This window comes from Lonchura striata, chromosome Z (genome assembly GCF_046129695.1).
Source record: "Lonchura striata isolate bLonStr1 chromosome Z, bLonStr1.mat, whole genome shotgun sequence".
Lineage (NCBI taxonomy): Eukaryota > Metazoa > Chordata > Aves > Passeriformes > Estrildidae > Lonchura > Lonchura striata.
This window is the reverse complement of record NC_134642.1, coordinates 31,421,951-31,445,490: the sequence shown is the minus strand read 5'-3', so window position 1 is coordinate 31,445,490 and position 23,540 is coordinate 31,421,951. Positions and strand designations below refer to the sequence as shown.

At 42.9% G+C, this 23,540-nt stretch overlaps 1 protein-coding gene across 5 annotated transcripts in view; it reads right to left on the bottom strand.

Annotated features, from left to right (window-relative positions):
- ANKRD55 (ankyrin repeat domain 55) overlaps positions 1-14,732 on the bottom strand; it is a 46,544-nt gene extending 31,812 nt beyond the window's left edge. For 2 of the 5 annotated variants that reach the window (XM_021534321.2, XM_021534322.2), the window contains exons 1-4: positions 14,379-14,732; positions 7,219-7,341; positions 5,285-5,415; positions 3,106-3,215 (exon numbers count right to left, since the gene is read on the bottom strand). In XM_021534321.2, the coding sequence (XP_021389996.1) occupies positions 3,106-3,215; positions 5,285-5,415; positions 7,219-7,341; positions 14,379-14,418 (404 nt within the window). In that variant the 5' untranslated portion in view covers positions 14,419-14,732. Of the gene's footprint in view, positions 1-3,105; positions 3,216-5,247; positions 5,416-7,030; positions 7,342-14,378 lie in introns of those variants that run through there. The other 3 variants (XM_021534323.2, XM_077790038.1, XM_021534324.2) reach the window with 3 other exon arrangements.
- Positions 14,733-23,540: the final 8,808 nt, after the last annotated feature.

Here is a 23,540-nt window from a genome sequence, read left to right as displayed (position 1 = left end):
TGGGAACAGGTCAGAATCTTAGGTCTGAGCTTTGCCATATGAGCAAAACAAATAGGACTTTATGGCTTATGGTGACAACAAAAGTTTAGACTGTGGAATTAAAAGAAGATCCACTCAGAATAATTCTTATGCTTACTGCTGGGCTAGAATCAGAATGTATAATACTGTATATGTATGCAGTTTTTGGTAGCTTAGAAATTTGCTGCCAACATATTTTATAATGTCTTAAAGTAAAAGAGATGCCAGCTTCTGTAAGGATTTAACACTCTAACTCTTGGAGTATTGTGATGTAGTGCGCAAATTTGTGTGCACATGTGTATATGCATGCTTGCTGTATGTTTATATACATAAACCCCAATATTTTACAAGGCTATACAGAATGTCTGTTGGAATAGGGCCATTATTATAGCATAAAACATAGCAATGCATAGGTTCATATTTTATAGAATATTGGACTACAAGCACTCTTGTCTGGTGGAGGGAAAAAGAAAGTAGTTACATGAAATATTATTCAAGTACTATAATATTTTTTAATCTCCTTTTCTTTTGCTATCTTGTGAAGATGTTCTGAAATCACTATAGGTTTGGCAAATTGTTTGGCTCATGTACGTGGCTGGACCGTGAAAATGAAAAACAACATCCATTCACATGCTGTAGCAAAGCCAATCCTAATATGAATGTACAGTTCTTAGGATTATAGCAAAAAAGGATGTATCCTCAGTGGATCATTGTGCAAACCTGTGGCTCATCTGAAGGTGTGAATTTGCCAGAAGCCTTCAGAACATGGACATGAAGTACACATACTGTTTAGCAAGGAAAGTAAAAAATAATGAAGTACAAAGGAAGGGAATTGAAATATAAAGATAACACAGAAACAAATTTATAAAATCCTGCATTTATTCCCATGCAGAGGAGACTGAATAAAAATATTTTGCTCCTTTTTATCTTCATACAGTTCTAGTGTATCTTCTAGATTGAGCTGCGCTCAGGTGTGTGCATCAGATTAACATTTCATGTGAAATTTGTTCTTTGCTACTGGTAATAAAGAACTAACTGTGTAAATTATTCAAAAGTAGATATTTACAGTTGCTTAGGGATGATTTTGACAATTCTGCAGATGAAAATCTTATCTATACGTAATATCTTCCTTAGGTGTTGAAAGTCCAAATTTAGGATTTTTTTAAAGTAGAGTTCCTAAAGAGTAATGATTGGGCAGATCCCAGCATAGGGATTTTACTTTGACTTCAAATTAATTTACATATTGGTAGAAATTATTGTAGAAAAGAGGTGTCACACCTCATTTTCTAAATGGAATCATACTGTAGGAAATCTGAAAAGGATGGCACAATGATTGTTGTAATTGGTTTGGCAGAAGTTTGTAGAAGTGAAGAAATATACTGTTATCATTTAGCAAAATGACTCAGAATCTCAGAAATTCAGTGTCTGAAAACATGTCTTGGTAAATATCTATTAGTGAGGACAACCAAAGTGAGATAACCATAGTATGCTTGTAAAACCATTTATCACATAGCTTTAGAATCTGATACAGGGCTCTGTGGTTCAGAGCCTGATATGATCAATGACACCACTGTATGTGAAAGAAATCTAATTATTTGACTAGAATGTTTATAATGAACAAACTTTGACTCACTTATACCATTAGACCATTATGGCAACATAAGTGCTGCCACTTAAATATGTAGATACCCAACCAAGCAGCTGAGGTTTCTCTGCTATCTACTCTTAAAAGCATAGCTCAGGAATTAATTCCCTTTCCACCTTGCCTGTTAGGCTCTGTGGAATGCACTGGAGCACATAAATCAATTATGAAATCAATTAATGAACTGTCTCATTCTTTCCATGCTGCCTCCAGCATGTGAGATTGTAGCAGGGAATGCTAGCTTTCAAATTTAGCTGCAAAAGCATTTCACAACTGCATATTCTCTTTTGGCAGTGACCTAAGATTTAAGGGACTGACAATGACCAGGATGTAAAAACCTCTCATCAGTGCTCCAGGCCTGTGTCTGGGCACAGGGCAAACCCAGTGGGAAGCCAGAGGAAAAGGAAAACTGTGCAGAGCAAGAAGTGTCTGTCGGTATCCTTGGAGAACGTGAAAAACATTCAGGGAGCCCAGTGTGGTTCTGGTAGAGGAGATTAGTGTTCCCTTTCAAGTAGCAACATGTGTGGTGTTGTACAAACATTGTCTGCTTTGTTGTGTTGGCTTGGTTTAATGATAGAGACTTTTTTTCTGCAGAAATCTCAAATTATTCTCTCCAAGTGATGCATGAAAATTCTCTCTCCAAGTGATGCATGAAAAGTAAAGATAATGTGGAAAATTAATAAAGCTGTTAAAAAAGGCTGGAGAACAAGATCAGCAGAAATTGCCAGGTGTCTGGCCTGGTCTGATATAGTTACAGCAACAAAATCATGGACTCGGTGATTAAATCACATGAATATACTACATGTACTGAATGTTTTACCCGCTTCTTCTATCTTTCTATACCTTCATGATTTACGGAGGGGAGTTTTTTGAGTGAATTTATTCAGCTATACAAATCAAAATTTATTAATACTTCCTATTGTCACAGGCTGGAACCAGAAAAAGAGAATCTTTCTTAAGAATTCTTGTGAAGATACTCTGTAGCTGTTACTCTTATCTTCTGTAAAAGTAGTTAAAAACGAGGCAGACCACCAGTCCTTAACTTCCCCTTTATGGTTGGGGATTTTCAGAGAGGTTGTCTTATGGAAAACTTTTCTCACATTTGCCATGCTACTTCAGAGAAGTCCAGAGAAGGAGTCTCATAACATTTCATGTGGTAGGACAGAAAGGTAGTTGGGCAGGAGAAATATAGGGTTTCAATTTCTCTTATAATTATTTTCCCTCCTCCAGCTATTGCAATATTAAAACAGGCTCCTTTTTTTACCTGGCCATCAATCTCTGGTACACAAGTATGGCACAATGTTTTTCCTCCTCTCTACCCTCTTCACGGTAACCACTAAACAAAGACACAGGTTATAAGTGTAGTTGTCACAACTATTCTTGCTGTGGGCTCCCCTTGGGTTGAAAGATTCAACCAGCAAAAGCTTTGGGAGCCAGGCACATACCTCACGTCAGGCTCTGCAGTGGCAGCGTGCAGTGGCAACCTCCCGTTCTTGTCAGGTATGTTCTGCTTAGCACCATTCCTGAGCAAGCTGACACAGCCTTCCAGCCAGCCCTAAAAAAGAAATTGGAGCCTATCAAAGAGGAAAGGGAAAAGTATAAGGCCAGATCTTTTCTTTTCTGGCATTCACATGTGACTGTAGCCATTTCTGTCAGCAGGGAAACTGGAATTTTTTTCCTCAGTAGAGGTTTCTCAGCATTGAGAGTAGTTCACCTTTGGAGTCTGGGTCTCAAACTACCTCAGTTGCTCATTTCTCTGATGAGGTGTTTAATTTGCCCTGTATTTTTTGTTTTGTTCATTTATTTTCCCCCTGTATCTGTGGCAAGCACTAACAGTCATTAAAAACTTGCTAATTCTTGTATCACTTGCATATGCTACACATATTCTTGCATGTGAATTCAGTCATACTAAATTAAACCAAGAACATGAGTGCTCAATCTGATTTTGTTTGTGAGATTTTAGCAAGGATGGCAAATCAATGGTAAAAAGCCTTAGAGTGTGGTCTTATAAATGTTGTTGCAGAAGTTTGTACTGGTGGCAGTGTTAGACTGAAAATAGCACCAAAACAGATGGAATGAATCAGTTCTTGGACTAAAACCTTCTATTGATCACCTCAATATAAAAGCAAGTAAACAGTCTGTTTGTGACTGCATAAATCTTTCAGCATATACTGAAGTCTGAAGAAAACCAAGCATGAGTTTGTGTTTTGTTAAAACTTCAGCAGACAATTGACAAAGACCATTCCCTCTCACATGAACTATTTTGGATTGGCATTAGGAGCATTTCTGGGGAAAACGTGTGGAATGGTGGAATCAGAACACCCTGAACTCTTGGTGGATGTATAGGACCACCAAATGCCACATGCAGTCTTGACTATGCAACCCTCCTGAATTCATTTGTCTGGACAGACATCACAGCAGAATTCTTTCTGGACCTCTTGTTATATCCCTTACAGAAACAGAAATGGAATCTTAGAAGCCTGGGTGGTTTAAATCTTTTCCAGTAATTTCTTTTTTTCCAAAGAGTATTTTTTCCCCTCCGGGAAAAGAGGAAGGAAAAAAGAAGCGTGACACTTATTATGGGATTTTTGTAAAATATGTTGCAGAGGAAATGTTTGTTGTCAAGTAAGTGGGACATGCTCCTTGCACTGGATGAGACTGCCTGTTTTGTTATTTTCTATACTTATTTTCTGGCTGAATATTGCATAGCTAAGCAAGAACATTGTTTTTGTCCTGAATTTTCAGGAAGAAACTACGTGCAAGAGATGTCATTTAATTAGGCTGCCACAGTATCTGTTTAAATGAGCTGGCAGTCATCCAGCTTAACTCATACTGTGCAGCCATGGCTGCACGCTCCTTCTTCCTTTCTCTCCAATTAATAATGGAAGCCCAGTCTGTTTGGCTAACTTGGACCACACTTCCGCTCTGAAACCTTAACTACCTCCTGCAAGGAGTAGAAGACTAAGGAGAAGAGCACTATCCTTGTTGCTTCAGATAGATTCTGAAGTACAATTCCTTTCCCAAATGTCTCAGTGGGATGTCTGCTCCTCTTGTCATTTGCATGTAGGTTGATCAGGGGACTGAATTGTTTATGATCTGAGCCAAGTGTACCAGCACCTGTAGCACCTAGGACTTCAGTCCTCAACCTGGCCATCCAAAATCCAGCACCACAGTGAAAATAAGCAAAACCCTGGTTCATGCGGTGTGCAGGAACACATGCCTGCTGATCACCAGAATTTCAGACAGTAAAGTCCTCACTAGAGTATAAATATCTAATGCTGGCTATACAAGGGGGAGAACTCAATCTGCATATTAAAATCAAGTGGGCACTTTCAGTATACAAAAAAAAGTTATTTTCTTGTGAGATCCTCCTATCATGCACTGGTATTATAAGCCTAAAGAGAAAGGACACTCTGACAGGAGTGTCTGACAGGAGTCCTGATTCTCTTGTAATAATCATTGCTCAGCTTGGCATTGTAGTAAAGTTTCAAAACCAATTCCACTATTGTCTAGAACCAAATGTTTTGTGCTTTTTTTTTTTTCTTCCTTTAGTATAAGCAGAAATTTTATTTGGTCTGCACATTTACTCCCTTCACTCCATCCTTGTCTCCCAAGTCCTGGTACCAAGTAAGTTGCCAGAGATAAACTGGTACGTCCACAAGCATCTTGAGTATTAATATTAGCTCCCATCTTCAACAGAAGCTTCACTGTGTCAACCTGGCGTCCTGACACAGCATGCATCAAAGGTGTGCAACCTGGAGAAGAAAGCCAAATTTATTTTATCATTTGTTGTGTCATGCCTATAAGATATAGTTTCTTATTTTCTAATGTTAACACTGGCAAGCTAACAAATCCTTTCTCTGACAACTGTCCAATAGTTGTACTCAGCTTTTTTTAGTCAGGAACTAACTTCTACGACAGTCACTGACCACTGATTTTAAAAAGAGCATGACTACATTAGGAAAAGCTTTACCTCATTAACTCTGCTTCTGGACAGAAAAGTGCTTTTTTGTTGATAAGTTCCCAAAATGAACTTTCGGCTTTGTACACAATTTTGGAGGCTGATATCCTTCAGAATGACTAGTAGCCAGGTGGTGCTTGTCTAATTTTCTCAAACCCCAGCTTCATTATGTCTGTATATTCAAAAGACTTACAAAATAAAGCTCTGATCCTTGCAAAGGTATAAAAGTGTGAGTTAACCCTTTATGCAGAGAACAACTTAATTTGAAGTCCGGATTTGCTCTAGGATATTTTATTTCCTGTTTTTAGAAGAACTTTTTTAATATCTTTAAAAAATTCCGTTTTGAAAAAACCCTAACATCTCTATTTAAACCTAATACTCAAATTTCTTTGTGAAGTATTGTACCATTTAATTGCTTCCTCTTCCTTCCATTCTGTTAACTGTTGAAAAACAGCAAGAGATTTTCCTGCAGAATCTGACAAAGCATTTTAAAATTCCTAGGCTGAGAATAAACATGAGTATTAGAAACTATAAGACTACTAGAAACTTCAACTGTAGTTGAAGAATAATTATTCTTACTGGACTCAGTGAGATTGCTGAGGAAATGTGCTATTCAACATGAGGTCATGTAGAGCCTGAAAAATGTGCAGGATATGAGCTGAATGTTTAGTACTGGAGTACTGCTCTTTAGTTACATTTACAAGGACAACCTAGGAGTAAAGTTAATTCCAGAGCTGAAGTACTCCTGGCCAGTCCATCTCCTCCTACTCCACACACCATTCATACCTAGTCTTTCTCCCATTAATGAATGGATAGGGACCATTTTTTCTTGAGTAAATTTTCTCTAACCAGTACATGTTTTAAAGATATCAGTTAGAATGCCTGGTTTAAAGTATATGAAAAATTGGTAGCTTGGTAAAACCTGTTGAAGATTAGAACCCAGTGTTCATATGGGCCCTTTATAAGAAACTGCAATTAAAAAATACTTCTGACAAAAAAAGTTGCCCTTGAGAACAGCTTCTAGAGGTTTGTGGTTCTTATTCACTTTGGAAATATAAAACCCAGCCAATGTACAATAATTTGTAATAACATTAAATAGTAGCTTAAACACAAAATGAGCACAGACTGACAGATAAAACAGATAATTTAGATAATTGCACATTTTATCCTTCGGCAAAAAAGTTACTTGACAAAACCATTCAAACTGTTACTGTACATATACTATAACTTCTGTTTTAGAAACGTCCAGAATGCAGGTCATTTGGCATTGGTAAAAATATTCTTTTTCCTCCACTGAAATGTCAGCAGTTTCTCAGCATACCCCTAAATAAGATAAACTAAATAAATGGTAAAGTACTGTCTAATTATAGCAAAACAGGTTATTTGTAATCATATAAAAAATATCTTACAATTACAGGGAGAAGGAATTATCCAAACTGTGCTTTTCCAGTGGATGTTCCAAAGAGTAACTCAAAATTCCCATATTCTGCTACTAAATATAATTTGCTGAACACAAAAATCAGAATAAAAAATTGGAAAGTTTAATTTGCAAGCTGAAGCAACAGATCTCCTGAGAACAAGCTTGGCCTTCATTTACCCTCTCTGTCACAAGACTCCAGGATGGAAGGATCCTCTCGGATCACTGCAGTCAGGGTGTTCACATCGCCATTAGCTGCTGCTTGGTAAACCACAGCCAAGTCTATTTCTTCTGCTGCATCAGCTGCAGACAAAGAGCACATCCATGAGCAAACAGAGAACAAGTACAAATGATAAACAGTCAAAATAATGACACTTGTCTCACTGAGTTTAAATGACTGCCTAACTTGGGGTGGAACAAAGTGTATCTAAACAGCACTCGGTTTTTCTTAGTCATCTGAAAATTGTTTTTCATCATAACTTCTTCCAAAAACTTTCAAACATAGATGCTGAAAGGACTTAAGAAAAATTCTGGAAAGTTTCCACTTCTTGTAAGAAATCATACTAATGTAACATGACTTGAGAAAAAATGTAATAACTAAACTAGCTCATAATATTTCTGGCTGCATTTTTATGAGATAGGATGAAATCAGGACTCAGGTGTTTTCAATTTCAGTGTTATCTTTGTACCTGTCAGAAGACAGGCTTTTCACCTCCCTGCAATGTCCAAGGGAATTCTCTTCTTGGGAGAGTAAACTTCTGGCACCAATGGTTTGTGTTGATAATTCCTGCAAAAAGGAAAAGTGGACTATTTCTTGGAACCCAGGAGAGGTTTATTTTGTTTGGCAGCTACAGTGTGAGTTATTATTAAAAGCAGATGCCTTGCAGGACCTGTTCTGGAACATTCCTCAGATACTTCTTTCTAAAGAAATAGGATTCTCTTTGCTTCTTTCTTTTTCACTTTCTTTCAGACTTGTCATGTCATGCTCCACATGTGTGCACCTCCTTTGGCTTCAAGTGGATTATTAGCCTCTTAACTCTAGGAGTCAAAAGAGTAGATTTTTGGGTGCGGTTTCATCAGATCTGATTAACGGTAAAATGCTGTAGATATTTATTGTTGGTCAGAAACAGTCTCATGTTTCTTATCCCTATTAACTCAAAAAGAAGTACAGCTGCATTGAGCTGTACTGTTCACAATGGCTGAGGTTCTCTTGGGGTTTAACCCCAGATGCCCCCAATGTTCAGTCACTACCGTGACCCCTGTGGTGTGGGAAGGAAAATAAGAAAATGGTAAAGTTGTTGGGTTAAGGTAATAGCAGTTTGATAATTTAAGTAACACATCATCATCACTACCACCACCAGAACAACAACAATATGACTAATAACTGTAATAAAAGGAGAGAAAGAGATTAATAAAACCCAAGAAAGGCAAGTAATGCATGGTACAGTTGCTCAGCACCTGCTGACCGATGCCCAGCCCGTCCCAGCCCACTCCCCCAGTTCACATCCTGGCCATGTCAGTCTGTGTATGGAACATCCCTTTGGCCAGGTTGGGTCAGCTCTCCTGGCCATGCTCCCTCAGCCCCTGGGGCACCTGAGCAGTGCAGAGCACAGGACACTGAAATGTCCTGGATTTAGGGCAAGCGCTAACTGCGAACAACTAAAATAGCACTGTGTTTTCAATATTAGTCTCATACTAAATGTAAAATACAGTACTGTATTGGCTGCTAAGGAGAAAATTAACTCTATTCCAGGTTAAACCAGGACAGGGTCAGAGCTATAAAACTTATCACTTGCCAAGCAACTCTTCTACCTGGAGAAACTCTTCTAGCTGGAGAAAATGCCTGAGTCACATTAGAGAGTTGATCAAAGGAAAGACAGATTAAATGACTGGTGACTTATCTGTACTGTCAAACTTCTGGAGATACCATGACTATATGAGCTGTGCAGAAAAAAGGGAGATAGTTTAAGAGTGTTGAAATAGTTATTATAAAGCTGTTATCACAATCAAGTATTACATTATTCGTAGTACCTTTGTAGAAATGGTATTTTAAACACTGCTATTATATTTTTTAAGTGATAAAGTATCTACGAATGTTGTTGTAAAGTATTAGCCACACTACTCATGTTGTGATCAGATGTCTCAGAAGAACCTGGATAAGACCTATGCTGGACTTCACAGCCTAGCCTAATTTTGCAGGTAACCTTCTCTCACTGGGTGCAATCAGTACTCTGGACTCCCTAATTTGGCTGCCATGGAAACACAAGCTGTTCGTACTCTGGAATGAGTTAGTCTGTCAAAGCTGGAACTCTGTGGGCTTGAGAAAATTAAAAAACTGATGTTAATCTGTCTTTGCCACAGATTCCCTCTTCATTTCTCCTCGGCTAAAGAGAATCTAATTTATTTCTTTTTTCTAACTAGTATTTTAAATTACACACTTCATAAAGTTTGTGAATAAAAATGTTAGCTTTATTCTTATTCTGTTGAGGGGTCTGCTGCTGAGGCAACTGTTCACTTGGCTCAGAAGCTTTGTCCTGTGGGCCTGGGAGATCCACAGAGATGAGGAGTCATTGCTGCTGTAGAGTCATCATCAGTGACTAGTGTGTGAAGAAAAAGAAGTGACTTCACCACTGGTTCAGTTGGTAATATTTCCTTATTATGTCAGACCAGAAGATGCCTCTCAAAGTTGGTATACTAGAAAACATGCTAATGACAAGCTCAGGTCTGCGTGGTTGATAGCTTGTGCTGTTCCTTTTGTCCTCCAGTCTCTGGAGGTACACAGAGGGTGCCAGCCCCGAGCAATGACATGGCTCCTCTCATGGCTGCTGTCATGTACAGCTGTGCAGGTGCTGTGTGGGTGTGGTACAGAGAAGATGCTGCTGGCACTGGGAAAGAAACTGCTAGATGCAGTGAGGCAGAAAGTGAATCAAAGGGGCCCTCACCTCCTTTGATGCATTACACATGTAAATTTTGTACTCTTTTTTTGCCTTGTAGGCACTGTTAGGTATTCCTGCTGTGAATCAGGAGCAGAGAAATCTAGCCACAAAAGGGAAATCTCCATCTCCTGAGCAGAGCAGTTGCTTACCTGGAGGGTGCTATGGCAGGAAGATGAGGACAAGGGTGCACTCCTCCATATGGGTCTCTGAACATCTCTGCCCTTTTGCCTCTAGGTAAAACCAAGAAACTGCCCCTTTGCTTCTGCTGGGCTCAGCCTGCTCTCCCCAGAGCAATTATCCTTTTGTATAAGGAAGGGAAGTAAAACTGTGGAGGGAAGGAGGGAGGGAGGGAGGAAGGGAGGGATGGATGGACGGACGGATGGATGTATGTAAAAATGAATGAAGTTCTGCCCCTGCCTCTTCTTGCAGAACACAGGCTCCATTCCTGTTAAAGGATGGTGGCAGGATGCCACAAAGATTCACACGTCCCCAACTACAAGTCCCATCTGCCAGAGCAAGGAGAGGCAGGTGGACCAGGCTGTCATCCTGCCTGGGACAGGAGGAATGGATGAGTGCTCATGCTGGGATCTGAATAAAGATGACTGACTTGAATTCCATTTCTGTAGGGTGACACAACTTCAAGTAGGGTGTCTTGACCTGTTGATTGTGAATGGGGATTGAGAAGGAAGACAGATAAATGGTCCTTTTATGCTTCACATGACAGAGAGCAGAAAATGCTGGGATAGCTTGGATGTCATTTGTGCTGGATGCACTTGGCTCCAGGTGAACAACACGACCACTTCATCTTCCTCCAGCTTAGCCTGTCAAGGAATGGAGAAGTATGGGTACAAAGCTAATAGGACATTTATTTTTGGAGACATCTTCCTGGGCAGAAGAGGAATGGTTCAGAGAGTGGACATTTTGCAAAAGGCAACAGTGAAGTACTGAATGTTTGTGTCCCCACCTCTGTGAGCTTACACTGCTGTGGGCTTGGCTGTGGCTGGGTCACAAGCATCATGTAGCAGAAAGGGATTGTGAACAACCAAATATATGACTCTTTACCTTCTAATGTGTTAGAGTTACTCCATTACTATGTTGCAGTTCAAGAAATGCTACTTAGTATGGTCCCATCTCAAATACATTTTACATTTTAGAGAATTACTGTGATACTATCAGTCATATTCAGAAAGGCAGAAGATCCATTTAAGTGCTTGTTTACAGAGAAAGGCAGGGAAGAAACTGCAGGCTGACAGTAGTGGTGTAGAAAGGTCTGGAAGAAAAGATTAAATGACATACAGGGTGGTGCTAAAATCCTCAGAAACAATCAAAGTTAAACACCTATCTATCTGAAACAAGCTGCAGTGTTTTAAGAATGTATAATTTCTTCAAGGCAAAGTAGTTTACTTTTGATCAAAAAAGGGGGCATATAAAAAGAGAATTATCACAGGATTCAGAGCAGTGAAATTGTCCTTCTCGTTACCTTAATTCTCCTCCTTAATTCTCCTCTGATGTACTATGAAGAATGCATGTTTTACATTATTTGCGATGTTAGCTGATTTGTTATTTTACAAAGTACACATTAGATGTACATAAGTGCATGCTTTCTAGCGCATTGGATTTTTAAGTTCTATATAAATTTGCTGGAGCTTGGTGTACATGGTCATACATATACATGACAATGATTGATTTTGGACTTGCTAAACTACAAGATATTAAAAACTGAAGACAGAATAATAGGATAATTCATGTTCATTGTGAAAAAGAAATATTTATGCATTTAATTTACTACCCTCTCTCTCATAATCCCTCGTCCCTACCACTACCCAAAGGCTGGCCATATGTGATTTCCTACACCTTGTTTTCAGGACACAATACTGTGTAGTTTATTCGATGAGTGTCAAGGGTCAGTGAGAGGTGCAGTTTTTGAGAAGTGTAGCTTACTCTCTACTACTGCATTTTTACTGAACACTTAACAAAGTAATAATCCTTGTGTGTGCCTGTCAGTGCATGCACCAGTACAGGCCTTTGTCTGGCTTCTCTGTTTATTTAGTAAACACATGAAATCAGGAACAGCATGCATTTATTCAAGTGGCAGCAAGCAATATTAGGAGGGAAGGGGTTTCTGGTGTTGTTTGCCTTCTGTTAGTCCCACATTCCTGTTACTATTGTAAGCACTATGAGATATTATTGAACAGTACCATAAGACGTGTTGCAAAGAGACAGTATGATTTTTAAACTTGGAATGATGGGGATTTATTTTTATTTATAATTGAGAGAGTCTTCTGACATGTGGGATGGAGAAAAAATGGTTTTTGTGGGGACCTGAATTATTTTTTTGGACGAACAGAGAGAAATTTAGTGTATTTAAAAGACAGTTTGTATTATTCCATTGTTATAAATTGCTGCAATGAAAGACATTTCCCTTCTCCTTGCTAAAACAATTATGCCTGTTTAAATCAATAATGTGCCAACACAATAAGAGGGTATTTAGACAAAATCCACTATACACTGCAAGTTTTGAGTAGAGTGTCCTTTGCATAGTAACCAATGAGCTCAGTATCTCATTACTGTGTGTTTTGTGCTCCTACTTCCCATCCACCTCCCACACAGCTAACAGGGAAGGCGTGCAGTAAATCACAAAGCACCTAATAAGCAAGCATTCCTGCAGCGTCAGTGAAGCAGAGGTGATGAATGTATAGTGAAGGGACCTTCTGGCAGGGGAACTGATGTAGGTGGAGAGTGACACAGGCAGCAGGTGATGCTAGACAGAAATTAGGATGGGTCAGTGTGGAGAGTGGCCTGGCAGCTGGAGGGGGTGCAAATTAGGAGCAAGGGGAGGTATAGGTAGATGTTGCCTCCCAACTCTGTCCCTCCTATCTGGATAAACTGGTTTGGGTCCGAGGTCACCTGCACTGCTTTCTGCACACTAAGCCATGTGGAGACTTGGCTTTGCCTTCCCCAGCCCTGGTGATATTCCAGCCTCATTCCTGGCACCATTTCCACTGGCTCCCTGGCAGCCATCCTGATGGCACTGAGCATGCAGAATTTTGCCTCTGCCTCCCCACTGCAAGCCCTGCTGGGCTGGCATGTGGCAACAGAGGACACTCATAGTGCTGCAGAAACAGAGGCTGGAATGACTGTTTGGAGCTGCAGAAGCTCAGTCAGCCCCACACCTCTGTCCTGTTGGGAAAAATGCTCCTTAGGTCATTCACACATCATTTAGAAATACTTGTCTCTTTTTTTGCAGTACAGTCCCCCCCTTTACCACTGCACTTTCCTTTCTCCTTTATACTTGTTGGTAGTAGATTTTTCTCTTGTCACTCAGTTATTCTTCCCACTTGTCCCCCACTACATGCAGGTCCCAGCTGGATTGATGTAGACCACTATTCCCAAGACTTGCTCAGGCTTTGAGTGCTACTGTGGCTGAAGGGCAGCCATAAACCCACCTCTTTATATCGGCTGTATTTACCTTGGGTTCACCAAGGAAGTATAGGCAAGCATAGAAGTACAACCTGTAGCACTCAGCTTCCCAAAGGGCAATGCCTTGTCTTCCTCCTGCTTTCATTTTTGTTCCACTGCAGTCCCTTTGTTGTGGGGCCTGCGTGGCCATGTCAGCTCAGATATTTTGCAGATCTGTGCTGACACCTGTAGCCACTGCACACATATTGTTTGGTAAGCCAACTTAAAAGAGAAATTTGTTGCAACAGGCATAATCAAGCAATGACAGTGTCCTGCTTTGGGAACATAAAAGGAATGTTGCTACACTTGTAGTAGATTAAACCGTAAAACACAAAAGCTTGTATTGGCAAATAAAGACATGAAATTTAACATTTAACTTCAAAATAGACAAGAAAGAGACATTTGTATTTCCATAGTAACCTTACAATGTAGGAAATCTTCATGTTGGGGATTTTAGTGATATCGTAAATTTGCAATTATGGCAATACTCACTTATACAGATAAATTTCCTAAAGAAAATTATTTCACTTGTCAGCTTCTAATCCTTTTAGTATAGACTAAACCAGCTGTCCTTAAATTTTTTACTCAATTTAAAACTGCTCTGTTTGCTAGTACTGCAACTGTTTTTAACATCTATAACCACAAAAACACCAATATACAATATAAAGATAAATATACACATATACATCTCTCAGTGCTAACCATAAGAATAGCCAGACACTGTTGCTATTCTGCTGAAAATTAATTTTTAGAAATCACTGTAGCAATAGACTGAAATGTCCATCCAGTCTAAAACCGATGGAAGAAATTCCTTTACATGAAACCAAAATAAACCTAATCTTTCCCGAAAATTCACGTTATTCAGTCTGTCAAGTAATCTCAGTACATTTGCATGGCACACGTTGGAGGACCAGAGGATTTTGAAATTAGCAGCACGTGACTTACCTTTGTGCTGGTCAAACACAGATGAGGAACTGAAATCCATTGTGATCTATCTCATTATTTACAACCAGACCAGACAAATGCCACCTCCAGGTTTTCAGGACAGAATCTCATATATTACAGCACACAGTGAAGCGACAGCTGTCACCAGTCTTCCTCTCAGAGGATTAAACTCGCTTTACGGCTGCAGTTGTTGCCAAGGCAAGAGCCTGTTGGAAACATTATATCCTGTATGGACTCTCTAAAGAAGATGCCCCTGGAAGCCTGTCTGAGGCTCTGAAAAGGGCCATGTCGGCAGCGGGCGCCGCGGCTCCGGCAGCGCGGCGCGGGCAGCGAGCGGCCCGGGCGGGCCCACGGAGCATGTGCAGAGCCCGCGGCCCGGCGCCGCCGAGCCCCCGGGGCCTGCGCGGGGCCCGGCCCGAGAGCCCGGCCCGAGGGCCCGGCCCGAGAGCCCGGCCCGAGAGCCCGGCCCGAGAGCCCGGCCCCAGAGCCCGGCCCGAGAGCCCGGCCCCAGAGCCCGACCCGAGAGCCCGGCCCGAGGGCCCGGCCCCAGAGCCCGGCCCGAGAGCCCGGCCCGAGTGCCCGACCCGAGAGCCCGGCCCGAGGGCCCGGCCCGAGAGCCCGGCGCGGGGCCCGGCCCCAGAGCCCGGCCCCAGAGCCCGGCGCGAGAGCCCGGCCCGAGAGCCCGGCCCGAGAGCCCGGCCCGAGAGCCCGGCCCGAGTGCCCGGCCCGAGAGCCCGGCCCGAGTGCCCGGCCCGAGTGCCCGGCCCCAGAGCCCGGCGCGGGGCCCGGCCCCAGAGCCCGGCCCGAGAGCCCGGCCCGAGAGCCCGGCGCGGGGCCCGGCCCGAGAGCCCGGCCCGAGAGCCCGGCCCGAGAGCCCGGCGCGGGGCCCGGCCCGAGAGCCCGGCCCGAGAGCCCGGCCCGAGAGCCCGGCGCGGGGCCCGGCCCGAGAGCCCGGCCCGAGAGCCCGGCCCGAGTGCCCGGCCCGAGTGCCCGGCCCGAGAGCCCGGCCCGAGGGCCCGGCCCGAGGGCCCGGCCCGAGAGCCCGGCCCGAGAGCCCGGCGCGGGGCCCGGCCCGAGAGCCCGGCCCGAGAGCCCGGCCCGAGTGCCCGGCCCGAGTGCCCGGCCCCAGAGCCCGGCCCGAGAGCCCGGCCCGAGTGCCCGGCCCCAGAGCCCGGCCCGAGAGCCCGGCGCGGGGCCCGGCCCGAGTGCCCGGCCCGAGTGCCCGGCCCGAGTGCCCGGCCCCAGAGCCCGGCCCGAGAGCCCGGCCCGAGAGCCCGGCCCGAGAGCCCGGCCCGAGAGCCCGGCCCGGCCCGCGGCCAGCTGCCCCAGCGCGCTGCGGCTGCTACACCCGGACAGGGGATAGGGCAGGGACAGCGACTGACAGCCAGCTGTGCTGCTTTGGGCTGGGGTAGAATTCGTTTTCTTCAAAGCAGTGCTGTGCGGCTGAGGTGTGGATTTGCTGGGAACACTGCTGCTAACACAGCGATGTTTTAGCTGTCCTTGAGCAGTGCTCACACAGTGCCAAGGCCTTTTCTGCTCCTCTGTGTCCCACCAGCGAGGAGGCCGGGAGGGGTCACAAGGAGCTGGGAGGGGACACAGCCAGGGCAGCTGTCCACAAATGACTGCAGGGATGTCTCGTTCCATAGCCTGGCATGCCCAGCATGTAAAGCTGGGGGAGGAAGGAGGAAGGAGGAAGGGAGGGCATGTTCAAAGTGATGGCATTTGTCTTCCCAAGTCACAGCTGTGTGTGTTGGAGTCCTGCTGTCCTGGGGATGGCTGAACACAGCTGTCTGCCCATGGAAAGTGGTGAACAAATCCCTTGATTTGCTTTGCTTGTGCATGTAGCTTTTGCTTTCCCTATTAAACTGTATCTAACTTAGCCCATATGTTAATTCACTTTTACTCATTCAATTTTCTCCTGCATCCCACTGTGGGCAGCATGGGGCTGACTTAGATTAAACCGTGGTTACAAGGGATGTCAGACCCAGGGTCCATAACTTCAAACCCAGTATCTGCCAAACTGTCTTCACACTTTTTTTTTGATTAGGCCTCTGCCTTCCTAAATTAAGAACTCAGACCTTGTACTTGAAGGGGAGGGGACTCTGGTGAGCTTTGGTTTTTGCTACATTATCTCTGTGAAAGAAATAATAATAAATGTACTGACTTGGAAATCTACCTTGAACACTAGATTACCAGCACTGGTGTTTTGATCAATTCCTATGACTACAGCACATCCTAGAGACATATCCTACATGTGGATACAGCATGAGTTGTGTCTGGAGCTCATTCACATCCCAAGCACCTCCTTCCGAACATAGATTCAAACTATGCGTTTGGGAAAGGATCGCATCCAGGAAGGTCTGGGAAGCAACACAGACTCAACAGCTTGAAATGAAACACCAGAGCTGAAACTCTCTGGAATGTGACAGTGTGATCTGTTGATCTGATTAACTGTGAAGAGGCATGTGGTAGGACAGAAGATCCAGAGACAGGCTGTTTCTCTTTTCTCTACTACTGGTTGTTTTTTTGGTTTGCCTTCTCTCAGGCCAACCTTAGTATACTGAGGAGGGATCCACTGTATGCCAAGTGCTGTCCATACAATGTGGAAGTAGAATATTACTCACAATGATGGTCAGTTCCTAACTGGCATCTCCTTGGTGGGGAGGGTGGCTCCAGGGGTGGCACTAGCAGGTGAGGTCTAGTTTAGTCTAATACCCTGACTCTGTTCAAATAGCTACCATGGTTGCTGATGTCATGGAGGAGACACATCTCTGGTTAGGAATTTTGACCTGCAAATTGTGATCTTGAAAGACCACAAAAGTGACCTTTGCTTTCTGCATGTGACAAGAGGCCCTTTGTCCTCTGTGTACACAGGATTTCTGACCCTGGGCACTGCTGCTGGACACCCACCCTCCTCTACCTAATTCAGTTAATGACAAACTCATAGTTTTACCTTCACATTTGCTTTTACTGGGTCCCCGTCCTTTCATTCTGGTCCTGAGATGAAGGAGGTGGCTTTGGCTATTACTGGTTCAGTCTCATCCTTGCAGCACATTAGCCTGGGAATGAGGCACACTCAGGTATGCAGTCAGGGAATTTGTGGGAGAAACACTTGGCAGCTGATTCCTTCTGTGTCCCATGTGTGGCACAATATTCCCTATTCCCTGTGTACATTTGCCTGGGGATTAGCTTGCCTTCAACTACATGAAAGTCGGGAACCTCCTCTGATACTGGTGCCTTGGTTGCCATGGTGTCATGCACTGAAAACCATGTCTTGTGTGTTTGAGACCTGGCATCTTCTCCCCTCTACATCCATCAGAAGGGAAGTGAGGCCAATGCTTTAGCAAAACACCTTTCCCCATGTAGATCTGAGCACCAGGTGAACACAGTTCTGTTCCTCAACTATGATATATCACAGCTCAGATGCTGCCAAAAAAAGCTGAGATTTGGGAGGCTTAAGTCACTGACTTTCTGTATTACTTCTTTAGAAGAAATAAATGTCTCAAAATTCCTCATGGCCTCCTGGGTGCAGTGCCTATGAAAGCAGCTCTGGCTAGGGATAACAAAGCCACAAAAGAGTTAGAGGCTAGTATAGGCAGCAGATAAAGATTGTACCTTTGATATTGTTAATTGACACTATTCTTTAATTTAAGCAAAGTATTTCTGACTTTTTATTCTGTCAGAAGTAGTTTGGTTTTTTGGAAAGCTTTTTACTGGTCCAGAAAACTGACAAAGAGAGAATATCAGAAAGACAGGCATTCTTTTTGCATGTTTCTTTGCTCACATTTACATCAGCACTTTGCTTTATGTAGGGTAGATAATTCTCCTCTTTCTAATTGTTGTTGCATTAGGTGAATGCAAAAGCTGTGGTGAAAGCACCCACAGACAGTGGGTGAAACATATATTCAAGTGCTATATAAACGTTATTTACTGCAGTGCAGAGCAAGGCTGAAAACTGACAGTGCAGTGGCTGAGAGCTCATGGGCGCTTATGCTGCCAGCTCCTACTCTGTGCCACATTGCCATCAAGAGCAGAGACACAGCTTGGAGATCTTCTCTTCTGTTGCCCCTTCGGAGAACACTAGCAAGTGAGCAAGGGTTTTTGCATCCATTTGACGAAATGAGAGCCAATGCCTTGGAGGAAGGCTGAGCCTCTCCCCTTGCAAAGCGCCTGGAGCAGCAGTGCCCCCGTCTGTAAGGCGCTCTGCCAGCGGCCAGCACTGCAGAGGCAGCAGCTCCAGCCGTAAATTGTGCTTCTCTGCTTTCTTCACGGGTGTGTCACAAGCCTGAATTTTCACACTGTCAGTATTGCTTGGTAAACATGCAATCCTGTGAAAGGAGGCCAAAATTAACAGAGGGACTCCATCAATCTTCATTTCCAGTTTCTATTTGAAATTGACTAGTAATAATTTGGTTTTTAACTTTTAAAATACAATGTTATGTACTATTTAAAGTACAATACTAACTCCTTGTATGATTTTGAGCTCCATCTGCTTCTGCCTGGAAGGTTAGCACCAAGCTCAGACATGTGGAGAAATCAGACCACTAAATAGGCAGAAGTCAGCTGTGCTCATTGGTGGGAACTGATCTAGAATGCTCTAAGTGAACAAAACCTCTCTTGAAATGCAAGCAGATAAACAGTAGTAACGAGAGAAAGAAGAAAGTCACAGCTGTATCTTAGAGGTACTCACATGGAATGTAAGACAGAGTGAGGACTTACTGTACTTTCCTCCCTACTTTTTAAAGCCAAGTACATCCTCTGCTCAGTCAATATGACTTTTTTTTGCCCTTGACTTCGATGGGATCAGGGCATCTTATGGTGACTTATTGGGATATCAGTAGCACCCTGTCAAACAAATTTATTATCAGGCTAGTACTCTTGAAAGTCATCTCAATGGACTATTAAAAAGTTACTATTTTATGGGTATTGTTTAACCAAAGGATAATCTTATTACAATTAAGTAAACCAAATCAAATCTTTTTTCTAAGACTGATTGTGTTGTACCCACTTCAGAAAGAGTGGGGGGGAGTCTCTCACTGAGCTTATCACCCTCTTCTGTCTTTCTCTTGTTACCCTCCAAAAACTTCCTCATGATATCCCAGATGTAAAACTGCATTCAGTACCTGTGGCATGGTATAAGGCTGGTTTGATGAGCATGTCAGAGTGCTTGAGCCATATATGCCTGTGGAGGAGCTGCTGGAATAAGTGTGGAGACTTGCTGAGTCAGGGGAGTCATGGCTTGTCTGGTGTATCTGTCCTGGGTGCACAGGTCTGTGTCTTCCCTGTCTGTTGACACCATGGAGCTGGAGATGGTGTTACACTGGTAAAGAGAAATTTCTATGCAAATCCTCACTTTTATATTTAATTTTAAGAAATTCTGTTATTGTTTATTCTACAAGAAAACATAAGGGGGAAAAAAACGTGTCAATTCCAGGTTAGATCAAAGGTTCTCCTAGCCAGGTAACGAATGTTTGAGTGGCACTCACCAGCAGTTTTCTGGCAATCTGCAGGACAAGTGTGCAGTGAATGACGTTTCATCTGACCACTCCCCTGGTCTCCAGTCCTTTTCAGACTCCTGCAGTCTACAAAGCGGTCCTGTGATTCTGCAGAGTTCCAGAAGGTGGTGGTCTGGGATCAGCACTTGGCTCCAAGAACCAGCAGGACCAGTTCTTCAGTAGAAACTTTTATATTACTTTCCATTAAATCCTTTTAAATGGAGGAAGAAAAGTTCATTTGTGGGAAACCAGTAATCTCTGACCTTATGCAGTGCATTAAGAATGCCTGCAAATTAATGAAATCCCATTCCAGATATCAAAGAACAATATAGAGCATGACTAATCATCTGTAATGGTAAGCTTTGAGAGCCTTGCTGAAAACCTTTGTGATAGTAGATTTGCACTAATAAAATACACGAAAAGCCTAACATGTTTTTACTTCTTTGTGTTTGGGATAACTAAAGGTACATGTCCATTAAAGTCTTTGATTAGCTATATTTTACATTTCACTGTCAAAGTATGCTGGAGCCCCAGATATGAGAAGCAAGCAGAAAAAAGGTTTCTGTTACATGCAAACTGTAAATTATGACACAAAAGATTTAGTTCTACATTCCCTGCATACCTGGGACTCCTATTGATATCTAACCCAAGATTATGGGCTTTAGTTCAGGTTTGCAAGGTGACAAGTGTGTTAGCAGTAATGGAGCATGCAAGTCTGTGGTTTGGAATTATTGTACTTAAACAGAAGTGGCAATTTAAATATATGCCGATGAAACTCAAACAAAAATGCAAACATTTAACTTGTATATGTAGTGCACTCACTGTCAGAAGTTGAAGTTAAGAAGCTCAACAGGCAAAGGCAGGTTCAGGAGAAATCCAAACACACTGGGCTAAACAATCTGATCCCTTAGAAAACTTCATACTATGACTACAACTCAAGGGGCATCAGATTTGCAACCCATCAGGACCTTAGATTGCAGCAGCATTTATTATTGCTTTGATGCAGCTGTGATAGTTCTCAGACTTACAAGACCTCTTTGTGGACACCCCCTTCACCTGCAGAATTATTTCAGTAGTTATGGTGAAATTATGGCGGTACTGGGAGGGCCAAGCAGGCATTGTGCACCTGTGTTGTCATGGAGGACTGAAATCCAGCCTGAAACTCCTGAGGTCCCAAGATTTACCAGTCTACCTAGAGAAGAACATACAAAGGTTAGGAAAAGTGGCCAAGGTCAAGTACAATATTGAGGTCATTTGGAAGGCCATAGCAGGGCCACACACCTGCTAGCAGTTCTGGGACTCGCAAAGGGTTTCCAAGGGGCTGTGATGGATCAGTGCTCAGTCACTTGATATCCTGGCTGTGGGAGCAAGGTGGTCTGAACTAGTTAAATACTAAATTGGGAGACTGCTCTGTTTTGCTGCAGTCTGGTTGCACAGGCTCTGCTGTTTCAGTTTACTGGAAATAATACTGTAATACTATTCATTGGTTATTAATAGAAAAAAGTTTGTATACAGAGCTGATGTAGTTTTAAATACTTCCGTGGGTGTTTGAAGGAGTGCTGCTGTAAAGTATGCTCATTTTCTCATTGTGTTATCTAGAATGAGTGTCTAACAGAAATTGAGAAAATATATTTTAGGATAACCAGTGGCTTTTACATGAAATAATTTTGAACTATAGGGGACCTTTTCAGAGATTACACAACCATCTAAGTGGGTCAAAGCATGGTGTGACAAAAGAAATGGAAAGCTCTTTTTGGGTCAAAGTGGGACCACTTGAATACTTTGTGTATGTTTATTCTGCATATGATGAACAGGCACAAGCTCCCTTGATTTGTGCTCTAACACAAAGATAAGCCAGATTTTTTAGCTCAAGCCTAGCATTGTACTCCTGCGATCTCACATTTCTCAGCTTGGTGTGTCTGTCCACTATTTACAACATATATGCATGGAAAAAATAATTACAAAGAGGAACTTTTTGCTACAAATGTAATAAAAATTTCCATGTACATTGGCTAGAGGTAATGAATAGATTACACACAGATGTGATGCACGAACAGGAGCATGAGAGTGGACAAGAGCAGGTACTGCAGCTGAAAGGGATGCAGAACCCATGCAGAATGCTGTGCCACATGGCCTGGGGTGAAGCACAGTGTTGTGATGCATGCCAGGTTTTCTGTGGCACCATAAATTAGACAAGTACAGGCCTTCCTGGCAAAATTGCTTCCCTTCACTTGTTTTTCAGAAAGAGAGAGATGTTTTTCAGTCTGACTAAGTAGGCTAAGGAAACATGCACAACTTCTTTGGAGACATAGCTGTGGGAAAATGATGTTGCTTTGTCTCAGCTGGTTGGAAAGACATCTTTCATGACAGAAGCTGTCAGCAGTGGCAAAGACATTGCATGTCCAGCCTCGCTGGGGTACATCAGTGGCCACAGGCAGACCAGCAGCTGTCTGGTGTCAGGGAGGGTGTGTGCCTGCAGCAGGTGCATTTCTGAACAGCAGCCTGAATGAAGCCAGCACACTCCTCAGCTGGCCAGGCTCCCTGCAAATTTGCACCAGTTCCCTGCAAATTTCCATGCCTCTGGGCCAACCCCCATCCTGACTGTCAGCCAGGAGTTGTGCTGAAGTGTGATTTTTGTACAAAAGAGCTATGGGATCACCTGTGTTTGTATGCTTGCTCAAGCTCTTTACCTTGCTTGTCTACAGCAAGCTCAGGACAGCAAGAAAGAATATACAGGGAAGCAAGTACTGCCCATGCCATTATTAACTCTGTTTTACCTATCAGAATGTATGTGTTTTGGTTTGGGCTCTCTCTCACTCCTGTGACTGCTGGCTGTGCTCCTGCTGGCTGGTGGGTGGGATGCAGGGATGAGAGAATATCCCCATTCTGAGGGTCTCTGCATTGTGCTCTGCCCTCACTGCTGGGAGCAGATGCCAGGTGCAGCCTGGTCTCACCCTGCCAGCCTCCCAGCAGCAGGAAGGCAGGTATAGTGGGAAGTGCTCAATGGTGATGATGGCTGCCTTTTCACTAACCTCACCCTTTAAAATTAATAACCTGCAGACCCATCCCTTCATCTCTTCTGGGCACTTTGTGAAGCAACTTGAACAACCTTGAAAAAACCATGCGAAAATCTAAAAGTGATTTTTGATTTGCTGTGTGGCAGATTGAAGACAGAAGCCTTTGGAAGTTCCTTGAGCATGTTTCTGTTCTTGAATTATTTTAAGATATAGCACTTTTACATGTTATATAGCTTCTTTCTTTTCTAAAGTAACTGGAGTCACTTTGGCAGTCTCTAAGTCCTAAGCTGTTCATTGTAACATTACCAGGGTGGATAGGGCTGCATAGAACTAGCTATAACAAGCACTTTCATTTTTAGAAAAAGTGACTGTTAAAAAATTGGCCAAGATATTTTTAAGTATGTGAAAAAGTATGCTTGATTTGTTTGGGCTAACATTGAAGTTGGCTTAATACTAAAGAAATCCTTTGCAAATAATTTTTTTCTATTTCACAGCTGGTTTACTATGAGTTTTGGGGTTGGTTATATTCCATAACTGTCTTGGCAGCTGCATGATTATGAAATTGTTGTGTCTGCAAACTGTGAAAATGTCATGAGTCTCTATTGATGAATGAGAAATTTTAGCTGGTCCTTATTATTCTGTTGTTATAA